At 39.7% G+C, this 15,076-nt stretch overlaps 1 protein-coding gene and 1 non-coding gene across 2 annotated transcripts; both read right to left on the bottom strand.

Annotated features, from left to right (window-relative positions):
• On the bottom strand, positions 1–8,562 carry ankrd33bb (ankyrin repeat domain 33Bb). Its single transcript, XM_027169491.2, has 4 exons — positions 8,078–8,562; positions 1,951–2,080; positions 1,609–1,749; positions 1–1,301 (listed from the first exon to the last, which is right to left on the bottom strand). The coding sequence occupies exons 1-4, from the start codon at positions 8,483–8,485 to the stop codon at positions 493–495; spliced, it is 1,488 nt and encodes a 495-aa protein (XP_027025292.2). The 5' UTR covers positions 8,486–8,562; the 3' UTR covers positions 1–492.
• A 4,453-nt stretch (positions 8,563–13,015) lies between these two features.
• Positions 13,016–13,179, bottom strand: LOC113657641. The gene has a single exon (XR_003444203.2). It is a non-coding gene; the product is annotated as a U1 spliceosomal RNA (small nuclear RNA).
• Between the last annotated feature and the right edge of the window lie 1,897 nt (positions 13,180–15,076).

The following is a 15,076-nucleotide window of genomic DNA, read 5'->3' on the forward strand; positions in this document are numbered from 1 at the left end:
TGTGCCTCGGCTGTAGTGATGCCTAGGTACAATACCACCCCCTACCGGACACACTGCACGACATAAGCTGTATTAATGTGCTATAGGTGGACATTTCAGACCTTAGAAATGAACAACTGACATAACATTCATTACAGATCCTTATACATTTACTTAGAATGATATATGCACCAGTTTAATAATGTGATGTATTTTAACACTAGCTGTTTATTTACATTGAGAGAAGAAAAAGCTGTTCATGTAAAAAAAAAAAAATCAAATATTTTCCTCTAAAGTGATTGACACTTGGAATAAAAATAATTTCATGAATATACTAGCTGTAAGATATCATGTCAATTTGAAGATCCACCAAAAAAAGTCCAGAGTGACATTTCTGCTATATATTATGTTGCATATCTTAATGCTTACAGCAGTCAGCTTGTCTTGGTAAAGATGAGAGTCCCCGGGACAGAGGAAGACATTACGGAACACATACAATCATCTATGTTTGTATCATCTCTTCTTCACGATATGAAGCCCTAGTTTTTTGTTTTGCTTTTCCTGCTCCGTCTCCTCCTTCAATGCTTTGTATTTCCACTTAGGAACCTGCAGGTACTGTGAATTCTTGCTCCTGCACCGGTTCCTCTCAGGTGTGTAGGTCGGTGGTGGAGCCTTGCACAGGCGTACTTTGGGCACCACCAGACCCGGTGACACGCTCCTCCTGCGTATCTTGTACAGCGGCAGCAGGCTGTTTCTGCGCAGTGTCATGCTGGATGCCAAAACCACATCTGGCAGCGTTGGCACTTGCAGGCTGGCACATTGTTCCTGTTCCTTGAAACCCAGCAGCATCCGACCGTTTTGGAAGAGACGCGTATAGTTCTCTGGACATTTAAGATCTTCTGCCCGCTTTTCATTGTCCCGCAGGATATCTGGGACAGCTGGTCGATGTTTGCCTACACATGGTGGGCTCCCTGGGCATACTGTGCTGCAGGCAGTTGCCACAAGTGGACTTGCCAGCGCTGTGGTCAGACGTACCATGTAGTCTAGCACCCCCTCCTCCAGAGGCTCCGACCTAATTCCAAGGTTAAAGTTGCCACACATGCCCTCCGACACCTTCCTCCAGCACGGTTGGGGCTCCTGTGCCTGGCGCACCAGTTGAGACAACATGGGCCACTCCATGCGGAATGAATCGCAGAACTGCTCGGCACACGGCCGGACCATAAGCCTCTGCATCATCCACGCTGTCTCATAGCGTCCTGTGAAAAGTGCCCACTCGAGCGCCGTCAGCTTACGCCCGTAGTCCCTTACGTCGACATCCGCACCTGCAGGAGAGAGCCAGCGAGTCAGAGGTAACACAATGCCAAAGCTGAGTCTCTCCTAATAATCACAGCTTAGTTAAAGATGGTGACAAAGTGCTTGGGTAATAGACGACAAAATAGATGAGGGTGAAATAAAAAAGACAAGAAAACACTCTTTAACCCACTTGATTAAATATCAGTTAGTTATGCATAAAATTATAAAGGGTTCTTCAGCTTGCACCTCATGATTGTCTGTAGGGTCTGATGATTAATCTGGATATACATCAAGAAGTAATATTACTGGCTAAGTGAGAATACCGAGGTACAATACCTGACATCATAAGGGCACGGACGCAGTTGGCACGGCCCTGCACGGCTGCTTTCATAACAGCAGTGAAGCCGTGACAGTTTCTGAGTTCAATATCCACCCCGGTGTAGTAGTTCAGTAAAAAATTGGTGATCATAATGTGACCTAAATTTACAAAAAAGTAGACTGTCAAATATGCAGCAACAATTTATTAGACCTGAACACAGTGTATTAGAGCTTGATCATAGTGCACCTGCCCACATCTTTAAGGAATGGAATAAAAACATATCAGATATGTGTTTTTTATCATATTTTTTTATATGATTCGTTTATTTTTTTAAATAAAAAAGGTTTTAACTGTTCTACCTGCTTGTGCAGCTGTCATGAGAGCTGTGTTGCCCTCACTGTCTTGCCAGTTCACATCCACGTATGGACACTGCGAGAGAGCCATGACGACGTCCACATAGCCTTGATAGCACGCCACAATCAGACCTGTCTGAGATTCACAGACAATGCACTGTGAAAGCTGCAAGACAAAGGCTGCAAACCCTTAACCCTGACCTTAGACACTCAGCATACAAGGTTTATAATGAAGGGATTGTGAAAAAGGTGAGAAGTTGGTCAAGAGATTGTGATGTTAGTGGGCTGTGCAGGTTCGGGGGTTAATTCAGCTAAACATGAAGTTTTCTGAAGGTGAAGTTTTAGTCTTTAAAGGATTACTTATTTGGGCCATATTTTTGAAAACATGTACAAATGGCATGTAGGCAAATATACATTTAAATTTGAAACTTATTTTTTCTTCTGAATGTTTCTATTCCTGTAAAGCTGCTGTTGACAATGTAAATTACTAAACATGCTGTACAAATAAATAATTTAAATGAATTGCTCCAAACTCTGATGGCTTAGTGGTTAGCACTTTTGCCTCACACCTCCAGGGTTGGGGGTTCGATTCCCGCCTCCGCCTTGTGTATGTGGAGTTTGCATGTTCTCCCCGTGCCTCGGGGGTTTCCTCCGGGTACTCCGGTTTCCTCCCCCGGTCCAAAGACATGCATGGTAGGTTGATTGGCATCTCTGGAAAATTGTCCATAGTGTGTGAGTGTGTGAGTGAATGAGAGTGTGCCCTGCGATGGGTTGGCACTCCGTCCAGGGTGTATCCTGTCTTGATGCCCGGTGACAGGCTCCCTGTGACCCGAGAAGTTCAGATAAGCGGTAGAAAATGAATGAATGAATGCTCCAAAATAAACTAAACACAAGATTAAAGACTATGTATCGCTCCAATGATGATCTGTTTATGAGTAATGTAGAGGAATTACTGCAGGTAATAAACAGATCATCATTGGAGCGATACGTAGTCTTGTGTTGGGCTACCAGTCAGAAGGTTGTGAGTTCGATCCCAGGTCCACCTAGCTGCCACTGTTGGGCACCTGAGCAAGGCCCTTAACCCTCAATTGCTCAGCTGTATTAAAAAAAAGAGGTAATGTAAGTCTTCCAAATGATGTAAATGTAAATGGTAAGATTAAAACTCATCTACACCCAGATATCCCGATCATCCAGATGTTAGACCACTGAGAAGGTAGTGAGTTCAAATCTCAGTAATGCCAAACAGCCACCGCTTGCCCTTAACCATCAACCCTCATCATTTAACTGCTCAGTTGAATAAATGACATAAATATTATTCTTTCTTGATATGGGCATCTGCAAAATACTGTACATAGATGTAATGTATTCCTACTTCTAAATAATAATAAATGAGACTATTCATGTATAATCTTTACATTATTTCTATATAGTAAAATAAAAAGATAATATAAGCAGACATTAGCTTGTCCTGTAGGAGAATTTGGGAGAGTTCAGGGTTATATAAAACAAAGCAAAATAAAAACAAGTGGGATTTTACATATATATTTTTATATTAGCTTTAGGCAAAAACATTATTTATGACAGGAACGGCAGAAACAGTGGGAAGTCAGATGTAAAAAAAAAGAAAATTATTATTAATGATATACAGCCACAGTTCATCAGACAGCAAAAAACCCAAAGGGAAATGTTGAGGATGCAAAATGATCTTTCATATTAATGTAACAGAACCATACAAAGCCATTAAAACTTTGTGTTTTAAAACTCATCTCCAACAGACACTGCACATTTCTGTCTTGGATTTAAATGCACACAAGTTAGAAAACTGTAACCAATGTATTCAGACCTAAAGTGACATTCAATAAACAAAATTATTTTTAATATATCAAGTAAAATAAATAGTGATATACTTGAGCAATGTAAACATGATGCAGACCAAAAGTGTCATAGTTTAATAGCTTAATAGTCGCATCCAAAGTTGTTTAAATGTCATAGTACAATACAGCTGTTTAAGGACGGAAAATTAACAACTGTTTTCAGACCAGTGCTTCACACAATAGTGGTTTATCGCCTATGAACGACTCTGATGGATTATAGCATGTGAACAGCAGTGGGCCATCAGAAGAATCACAGACAGAATGATTTTCATGCACTCATTAACATAGAGAGCGGAACCTTATTAACATTAAAAGTCATGAATTAAGCGGCATTTAAGGTTGAGTGTTTGTTTGGAGTTTAATCTACCACCGCTGAATCCAAGGTACTTCTACGTGCTTTGAGACTGCAATATTACAATAAAGACTTCTCCATCTATGCAACAAGATCTTCCTTAGTTTTCTTACACATTGGAGAGTATTGCACATGGTTGCACATAATGTCATAGATAAGAGTATTCAGACACGCTTAAGATGACTGTAAAGAAACTTGAGGTTCAGAACGATGACCGAACCACAGGGATGTGGTAGCTTGGTGGTTAAGGTGTTGGACTACCGATCGGAAGGTCACGAGATTGAATCCCAAATCCACCAAAGCTGCCACTGCTGGGCCCCTGATTGGATAAGGGTGTCTGGTAAATGTAAATGATGCAGTAACATATATACCAAATAATGTGGACTATTTTGTTCTTAATGAAAAAATGATTGGCGGAAAAGGAATTATGAGTAGATAAAATTGCTACAGCAGCCTTTTCTGATGAGAGGATAATCATCTGTTTTCATATGAGGTTAAGTGTGCTCTTATTCTCTTTGTAGTAACTCATACACAGCTGAGTAAATTTGAATTGCAATCACAACATAATGCAGCGTGTAACTGCGTGAGCTTTTAGTGGAGAACAACAGATACGCAGAAAACTGGCAGAGTAATTCCTTCCCCAGCAGCCACCGCGTCTCTGTGCGTCTGCCGACACAAAGCAGTAGGTCACTGAGGGTCGATCCATTCAGTGCGTCATGATACGCTTCTGTCTCGCGTCCAGACAAAGAAGCAGTTGATGGAATTTTTGTTTTCACAGTAAGAAAAAAAACGGGAAATCCTCCTCGGTTCTTGTAAAGCGAAACTGACATTTGTCTTTCCTACTGTAGGTGCTGCACAGTGTTGGGTAAATATGTTGATATTAAAGGCGTCTGTGCTCGAACAGAAAGGTTAATATATGGTGATAAACTGTATATGCTGGTGAACACCCTGTAAGCATGGACATAAGGAGCTGTAGGGAACTGTGGCACAAATACAGAGCGCACTTCCTGTCTGTTCCGCTTAATTCAGAACAATAAGGGTGCTGAATGCAAATACCTTCTAATTAAAGCTCAGATTTTAGGGAGGAGGATTAAGAGCACTTGATGCTTTAATTAAACACATCTATTCTAGGCTGAAATGTTTAGGTATGTGTACTAAGGGTGTCATAAATAGAAACACATATATATGTGTGTGTGTGTGTGTGTGTGTGTGTGTGTGTGTGTGTGTGTGTGTGTGTGTGTGTATAGATTTGTGTGGGCGTGGCCTAAACCAGAAATACATGTGGAAAACACTGGGGAACTAAAACCGGATATAGAAATGACAGCACTGTTTGTTAAGTCTTGCTTTAGACAGTTCCCCATTCTCTAATTCGTTACTCAAGCTCCAGATAGAGATGTAGGTAGTCTAGTGGTTAAGGTGTTGGACTACCAATGGGAAAGGTTGTGAGTTCGATTCCTACGTCCACCAAGCTACCAATGCTGGGCCCCTGAGCAAGGCCCTTAACCCTTAATTGCTCAGTTGTATAAAAAAAATGAGATAAAAATGTAAGTCGCTCTGGATAAGGGCGTCTGCTAAATGCCATAAATCTACAAATGTACTTCAGACCTGATTTGTTTCCAGTGAGCAAATGATTTTCACACACTAGATATTTACTCTTCTCCAATGTTGAAATGAATCTAAATTAAGATTTATGCTATTATTTATGCTATGTTATTAGATTTTTTTTTAAATCATATCCAATATCAGGGATGCCTGAAGTGTGTCTGATTAAACATGATGCCTGAAACTGTCTCAGCTCATTCAAATTAGGGGTCAGGTCTCCTTTGGGATTGGTTGATAACACTCTCATTTCTACCGCTTTATCCGAACTACCTCGGGTCACGGGGAGCCTGTGCCTATCTCAGGCGTCATCGGGCATCAAGGCAGGATACACGCTGGACGGAGTGCCAACCCATCACAGGGCGCGCGCACACACACACTCATTCACTCACAGACTCACACACTATGGACAATTTTCCAGAGATGCCAATCAACCTACCATGCATGTCTTTGGACCGGGGGAGGAAACCGGAGTACCCAGAGGAAACCCCCGAGGCACGGGGAGAACATGCAAACTCCGCACACACAAGGCAGAGGCGGGAATCGAACCCCGACCCTGGAGGTGTGAGGCGAACGTGCTAACCACTAAGCCACCGTGCCCCCCTTGGTTGATAACAGTGTTGTATAAAGTATTAGAAAGCAATACTTGAGTAAAAGTACAAGTATCGTACTAGAAAAAGACTTTGGTAGAAGTGAAAGTCACCTTTCAGAATTTTACTCAAGTAAAAGTCTTAAAGTATCTGATATTATTTGTATTACGCTCCGTACAGCATGCGGAGCGTAATACAATCTAGGAGCAGTGATTCGCCAAACCTCCCTTATTGCCGTTGCACACATTTCTTCTGATTTTATTTTGTAGTAACGAGTAACGAAGATGCTTAGTGGAAATATAACGGAGTAAAAGTATACATTTTATCTCGGAAATGTAGTGGAGTAAAAGTGAAAGTTGACATAGATTTAAATAGCGAAGTAAAGTACAGATACGTGACATTTCTACTTAAGTACAGTAACGAAGTATTTGTACTTCGTTACATTACAACACTGGTTGATAAGGGACCAACTCCAATTTTATTGGTTTAATCCAAGAACCATGCGAGTCTGAAGGAGTTAATCCTTCTGTTACATGCAACTTAATGTTAATACATGTAGTTGATTCGATTTCTCGAAATATAAGGACTAAGGACATTCATGCATCTGTCGTTGTTCTACGAGCTTCATATATCACCGCTAGCTAAAATGGTCTCTCCTCTCAAATCTTGCATCGATAGAGAAAAGTCTACTTCACACATTTCTGTTAAGTTCTTTTACTAGTTTGAGAATCATCAGTAATATCATTTCTGCATTTTCCAGGACAGTATTACACAAATGCCTGAGCTAAGTTACTTGTTGTTAATGCAGCTTATGGTGTAGAGCAACTGGAAACTTCCAAAAATTGCCCAGCAGCTTCTTCATGAGTTTAACCCCATCCCTAAAGAGCATTCCCAGAATGACGGATGTACCGAACTCTTTGATATGATAATAACCTTTGCATAAACATGCTGCAGTTATCCCACACCTATCATCTCTAACGTCATAATCACACCCTCCTCAGTGCTTTGGTGTAACAGCAGGTCTGTTCCCAGTTCAAAACCAATTCTTCAGTCTCCGTCGACACCCACTGTGCCGTGAATAGCTCCTGGAATATTATACAGTTAATTATTGTGTGATTGCCTTCTTTTTTTTTAATCAGCAGCCGCCTAGTCTAGGGCTCATAATTACATATTACTACAGAGGAATCTGTCTAAATGAATGCTTGATGGCCATGCATGTTCAAAATAATTTAGACTACAAAAACACACACACAAAAAAAAAAAACAGGTGTTTGTCTAACACAATTTTTTCCAGATCCATGTCATGGTAGAGACAGAGCACTGTGATGTAGAGACAGTGCCTTTAATATGCCACATTGAAGACAGTTATGGGTTAGAATAAGCAGGTTAACCAGGGTAGTGCTCCAAAGACATACGAGAGTTTAGCAGCTTAATGTCTGAATTACTTTGTCATTATAGCAACCAATTAAGGCATTAAGGCAAATAATAATGAAGCTATAGGAAGAAATAATGTGTGTGTGTGTGTGTGTGTGTGTGTATAAAATAGTCCCTTTTTGTGTTCCCTTTAAAATCATGCACAAAAAGCATGCACAAGTTGCCTTAAGAATATAATTGTTTTATTCAGAACTTAAGAGCAAAAAGCAAAGCTCTGTTCCGACAGAATGGGTGTAGAGGTCATACATATTGGCAGGCTAAATTACACTGCTGTCAAAACTTACCCTGTTGTTTTTATCCACTTCTCGAACTTCCTCTTTACTGACTCCTTGCCTGATCATAATTTTGACTATGATGGCATTGTTGCTGGAGCATGCCATGAAAAATGTAAGAGGCTCTGGACCCTCAGGGGTTGGGGATCTCTGAGAGGTGACTGAATTGTCAGGTGGATAGAAAGAATCGTCTGACACGATGCTTTTGGAGTCTGGTAACTGGAAGAAGTCCAATTCGGCAAATTCCTGATAGATAGCATCATCATCATCATCATCATCATCATCATTGACAAGATACACATCATCATTATCATCATCGTCATCATCTGCAGCAGCATAACAAGAGTCTTTTTTCTCCTCTGCATCGCAGCTGTTGTGTTTAGAGGTTTCCATAACGACGTAACAGGTTCCTGCTTCCATTTTGGTCTTGTCCCAAAATTAGACCTTATCAGCACCATTTAACCATTGACTTAGGATTCGAGTGGAGAAAAATTGTACAAATCTACAGCTGTCCACGCTTGTATTCAGCATTGCATTATCTCTCTATTGTAAACCTCTAAATCCACTTGTTCATAACTAGTTATTGTACTACCACATTATCTCTGTTTTTTTATGCTGCCTTTATTCAATAGCTTCAGTCATGATTCACCAAAAATCCATAGAAGCTGTCACTAGACGAATTCCAACCGGAGACACTACAGTCCAGGGAGAAGCAACTTAATCTCTTTATCCCGTCTCTGTCTCTAGTGGAGATGCTTAGACGGTAATCCAGTAATCTGACTGCTTTAACAATAGTAGCACTTAGTGCTTAGCTGCTCATGTAACAAATACACAGTAATGAGAGTAACACAATCCCGCCTATAACAGCCATAAACGCGTCCATCAAACAGGCCATTTCCACATTCAAATCTCTGTTATTCACTACATCCGCTGCCTAGAAGGCATACGGTTAATGCAAGGTTAATGGTGTAAAGTAAAGTGCTCATGAACATGGTATAAAGTGACCTCACTCATTAGTATTCGACTCTACAAATGAACCAATGACTATATAGCTATTAACATCTTTTATAAATAAGTGCTGTACCAAACGTTCCCTGCTATATGTAACAGATAGTTATAAATAACTACAAAAGCTAAGATCTGTGATCATTCATCAGTCGTAAGCTAACTAGTTCTCCAAGAGATGTAATTCCTGCATAGTTTACAATGAATAAGTAAACGATTATTTCATTACTACTTACTTAGTAATTACCGACTATATGAACTGTATTATGTAAGATTTACCCTGTAACTGGTAGCTACAATTTTTTGTGGCGAGCCTGGAGTCTATCCCAGGAGACTCGGGGCATCCAGGGGTCAGCCTGGAACAATCTCTCTCTCTTACACTCACACACACACACACACACACACACACACACACACACACACACACACACACACACACACACACACACACACACACACACACACACACACACATATATTTGAAATGTTTATTTAAAAATTATTTAGTAGTTTAAATGACACCAACATGATGGATGGAAAACGATGGATCAGATCCCAAAGAACAAAAGATGAATTAAATCTGAATCATATAAAGAGACATGACAGTCATTTCTGGTCAGGTTCGATTTTATCATCTTTATATTACAATATCCGCAATGTGTATTCAGTGTAGTTTTCACTCAGTAGAAATTGTGCAGTGATGTATGGTTCTTTTTAGTCTTAAAGGAATATTATTCAAATATGATTTTTAAGCTTATTAGTAGTATCTTGCCATCTTTGTTCTGTAGCTATCATTTTTTTCATGTGCCTATTTGCATATTTATTTGAAAAAGCATTGCTAGATTTGCAACAGACAATTTCTACATAGAGTGAGCTAGGCATGAATAATCAATCTCTAGTTTTAGGCTTCAATTTAGTCAAATATTTCATACAGATTGTGGATTTTTATAATAAGAAATCATATATAAAAGCTTTTACCGGAAGTTGACTCGGATATTTTGTAAACCTGTCATTAAATGTCATTAAATTGTTAGAATACTAGGGATACATCTGTAATAAAACTTTCAGGTTCCACTTTATATTAAGAACAACATTTATGGGGTTTAATTGAGCTGCTTTGTTTCTTCTTCTCTTTAATAAAGCTCTAATGAACCAGACTATTATAAAAAAAATCTTAATTTTTTTTTTTTATATTAATTTAAAAAAATGTGGGGGAGCATGATGACTTAGTGGTTAGCATGTTTGCCTCACACCTCCAGGGTTGGGGGTTCGATTCCCGCCTCCACCTTGTGTGTGCGGAGTTTACATGTTCTCCCCGTGCCTCGGGGGTTTCCTCCGGGTACTCCGGTTTCCTCCCCTGATCCAAAGACATGCATGGTAGGTTGATTGGCATCTCTAGAAAATTGTCCGTAGTGTTAGAGTGTGCCCTGTGACGGGTTGGCACTCCGTCCAGGGTGTATCCTGCCTTGATGCCCGATGATGCCTGAGATAGGCACAGGCTCTCCGTGACCCGAGAAGTTCGGATAAGCGGTAGAAAATGAGTGAATGAATGAATTTAAAAAAATGCATTGTTTGATATAACTATGTATATACAGTCACACTCAAAAAAATGCAGCTATAATATCCAGTTCCTACTCCGTGTAAAAACCCAACTCTTCAGTTTAGAAAAGCTTCTCCTTCTATCAATTTAAAACCAAAGTGTAATTAATGTTCCCTGAAGTAAAGCAGAACTAAGTAGAATCGATAAAACCCTGAGCAGTCTTGTTCATCTCTGATTTAGGAAATGAAACGGAAGTTGTAGTTGATATGAGAGTGAGAAGCAAAACGACTGCTACCACGTCTCCACATACACTAAGGTTCTGTCATATGTTTTTTAGATGAAATATTAGAACTATCTAGAATGAATGTGGAATTGTTGGTTCTGCTGAAATGCTGAGGCCTTGTGGGACTTATGGAAGGTTTCTCGTCCTCCGTGAAAGCTGGATCTTTGCTCTCACTGGCACTATGAAGCCGCTAATGGAAGTTCTGGCTGGAGAACCACTGCTTCTGCATGCCATGTAGGTTTCACCCACGAACATCAAGGTAAGCTGTATGCTACTGTAGCAATGGTGAATTAAATGAATAATTGATATTCTAAACCTAAATAAACAAATAGAAAGTCTCATTTAAAAAAATTAATAAATAAAAAATTTGAAATGCGGACGATTTTTTGTTCCAATCTATACAATAAGTGCTGCTCGGTTATTAACGGTAGAATCCTCCGAGCCCAAATAACAAACTTCCTTGTCACATGGGCGCTACAGACTAGGGTACATTACAGGATTGTGCCTTTAAACAATCCACTGAACAGCATCCTTCTCTATCAACCAAAGGTAAAATTCATAAAGGTGGAAATGACCTAAATCTGTATTTCTCTGTGTCCTGATGCCCTGTATTACCTGCCTGTACACTTGATTGTACAGTAGGTCTTTGTCAGTTTTCTCATGTGGAAGAGGAAGCGTGCGCCGCCTTTCCGCGTTGCGCTCCAAGTTTGTTAGATGCAGCATGTCTCTTCCACAGATCGACTTTGTTATCGAAGCCCTGGAGCCATTTACCGTGAAGGACAATTTAAAAACAAAAATAAATACAAAATCCTGGAATGTCTAATCCATTCAGTAGCACATAACTGAACTCTGATGGTTCCACCTCGGTAGAAGGACACAGCAGTGAAACTGGGCCTGAGAACAAAACCAATAAATCTTCACAAAGCCAGCAGCTATCACTACTGAGCGTAGTGCACCATGAGATATGGGACAGCAACCCGGCACTATGAGTTCTGAGAGTCCATTGGATTTATAAAGTATATTTAATAGTGTGAGATGTGTTCACAGAGAATATGGGCCCAATGTGTAAACACGTTTAGCAATTTGCGATGCATCCTCAATATTTTATCTTCTGCTTTTGACAATGTCAAAGAAAGTCTATCAGGAAAGGCAGACAACTGTTAATGTGAAGTCTGGCGGGAAGAGAGAAAGCCGCCAGACGTGTCTGCTCGGCTAATGGCCCACCCTGCCGGCACGTTCGAAATATTTATTAACCAAGTTTAAACTTGACTTTGTCAAAAATTCACTCATGTACACACACGCTGCTGACATATTTCTGCAGTACAATAGGCAAAGAGACGTTTGCCTTAAATATGCAGGAGGTAACTGAAATAAGAACAATAAAACACCTATGTGTTAAGCTGAGATGTTAGGCTTTACAGCAGAAGACACGTGCATTACAACTCTGCTTACAAGCTTCCAGTCAATATGTTCTCTTATCCTTATATTAAATTAAAATTTCCTTTATAATCAGAGCTCAGGTGTCATATGGTGCTAATATTTAATACTAATCTGAAGCATTACTAAACATGCCAGATTAATTGTCTCCCTGATTAGTTTCACCAAGTTTATCCTACGAGAGGTGACACCACCATTTTCATATTTATGGAGGAATACAAATAAAGCAGAATCCTCATATTTCCTGGAAGTTTCTACACTCAAATGCCATCTCACATCAAGAGGAGATCTGTCTTGATAAAAGATGAGGTACCTGACAATCTGATTACAGAAAGTTCAGTTCCGAACTTCATATGTGGGGTTTTATTATTATTATTATTATTATTTTAATAAAGGACTTTTAATAAGTAAAAAGTGACATGACATACGGCTAAGTACGGTGACCCATACTCAGAATTTGTTCTCTGCATTTGACCCATCCAAAGTGTGCACACACACAGCAGTGAACACGCACACCGTGAACACACACCCGGAGTAGTGGGCAGTCATTTATGCTGCGGCACCCGGGGAGCAGTTGGGGGGTTCAGTGCCTTGCTCAAGGGCACCTCAGTCGTGGCCGGCCCGAGACTCGAACCCACAACCTTAGGATTACGAGTCAGACTCTCCAACCATTAGGCCATAACAAAACGGGAGAGCGCGAACGCAGTCCCCCACTATCAGAAATTATGCAGTCGAGATTCCCGCATTTTGGGAATTCGAAAAGGTCAGTACAGCTCGAGAGCAATGGCCGAGCCTCGCTCTGGGCAAACCACCTCCTTGATCATGGTATTGCCCCTGCCAGGTAAGTACTTACACAGCATCAGCCTTGTGAATCAGTGAGTGATAATATCCTCTCACCACAATTGTGGTTTTCATGCACTGATGATGTCTAACTGACTAAAAAGTAAAAAGTGCAACATTCGATGATATTAAATTCAGCATGAGGATTTTATTCATGTTAGACTCAGAAGCAGAGTTGGGATCCATATACAGAGAGGTTTACTGTGGAATCATCAAAGCATGCAAAGGGTAGAACACACTCAGGAAGCAAACAAAGCCAGTGGAGTATCTAAAAAAGAAACCATTATTAACACAGCAATGCAGTCAGATACAATGGATATAAAAACTTGTACATGGTCCTGTTAAAATTGCATGTTTTTGTCATGTAAATAATGAAACCACGATAAATCAAGTGCAGCATTCATAAGTGTGCATCCTTTGTAACTGATACCTTGTTAAAGCAAGGTAAAGTTTTTTACCCACATCTTGAGTTGGTGATTATGATGGGATTTACTTTGTAGAGCTGTGCATAATCATCAAGTTATTTCAGGTCATTATTATGATTTAGATCTCTTGGGAAAATGTTGATCATCTTCTAAAGCCTTTCCTTTGTGGACTGAGTTTTTGTGCTTTGAGTCATTATCATAATGCAAGGTATAAAGTTTCTGTATTTCTTTATAGTTTTATTTTGCAATTCATAAATATAATGATTTACAAAGTCTAAATACCCATATCAGATTATCCAATATTATATAAATGAAATAATGTTTTGCCTTAAAAATCTTGGTTTTTTTTTTATCAGGTCAGCCATCTTTTTCCTCTTCATTAATCCATACAATGTTAAATGGTCTCAAATGGGGTCTCTTGTATGATTATAAATGTTAGATTAATGCAACTGTAAATCATAACAGCAATATTATAAAAAAGTTCTGATGGTGCACCTTATTTTTCCTCATTGAAAGGTGGCAACCCTAGCTCTTTGATATTTTGACTACCAGGTAATGTTTAAATATCTACCTACATGCTGACATGACACTGGAATGACGGTATGAGTAAAAGTGTACAAAGTTCATGTGTGGTCATAAAGCAAAAGGTTGTAATTTTATCTTTATGGAAATGTCAGCAAGTCATAATTGCATCATGACACAAGCTGAATCCCGAATGTGTCCTTACTCACTATTACAGTGCGCAAGAAAGGACAGTAAACAATGGTCTGTACTCCTCATGGAGTGTGCAACATGCACTGAGCAGAGATGTTTAGGATCCAGCCATTCACCTGACTTTCTGCAGTGCCATCTACTGCCCTGACAGGACAGTGAGAAAATCCTGTTTTACATCCACACCGAGGTGATAAACTGCTCTGACGAAGCACTGCTACTTCAGACCGTACCTACGGAGTTGCTTTGAAAAGGTTTCCTCTTCACACAGGAGGAAATATATAATTATTTATCTTTCCTGAGTTGTAAATGACCATAAAACAATGCAGTTTCATCAGAAGTAAGATGACTGGATTATGAAATCAGGAAGCAAATGATATTATTGTATTAGAATTTATTACAAAACCTGACAATCGTTGAAAAACAGGAATTAGCCCCACAGTGTCCCCCTTAGAATGACCTAAAGGGATAGGGTCAGGGCTAGTCCACTGACTAGCTGATACTGTATATCCAAAAAAATAAGGATAGCTCTTACCCTTCTAAGTGCATAAGTCATAGACGAATACAGGGTGTCCCAAAAGTCTATGTACTCTTTTTAGCAAATTTTACATCCAAATGTATATATTTTTCTATATAATTATCATTCTATTATATTGAATAATTCAATTGGTCAGGAAATCATTCTCATAGCTGTATCAGAAAGAATGTCGCTAGGTTCCACTGGATTTTAACAGGAAAAATGGCAGACTTATTAAAAAGACTGGAATTGT

The sequence above is a fragment of the Tachysurus fulvidraco genome, chromosome 1 (assembly GCF_022655615.1).
Source record: "Tachysurus fulvidraco isolate hzauxx_2018 chromosome 1, HZAU_PFXX_2.0, whole genome shotgun sequence".
Classification (NCBI taxonomy): domain Eukaryota; kingdom Metazoa; phylum Chordata; class Actinopteri; order Siluriformes; family Bagridae; genus Tachysurus; species Tachysurus fulvidraco.

What these genes read in the sequence shown, in the direction of transcription:
- ankrd33bb (XM_027169491.2), bottom strand. Translation starts at nt 8,485, where the DNA reads ATGGAAGCAGGAACCTGTTACGTCGTTATGGAAACCTCTAAACACAAC. An exon ending in AAGTGGATAAAAACAACAGG is followed by an intron (nt 2,081 to 8,077) that starts GTAAGTTTTGAC and finishes TGTGAATCTCAG; the next exon opens with ACAGGTCTGATTGTGGCGTG. An exon ending in CATGACAGCTGCACAAGCAG is followed by an intron (nt 1,750 to 1,950) that starts GTAGAACAGTTA and finishes TTGTAAATTTAG; the next exon opens with GTCACATTATGATCACCAAT.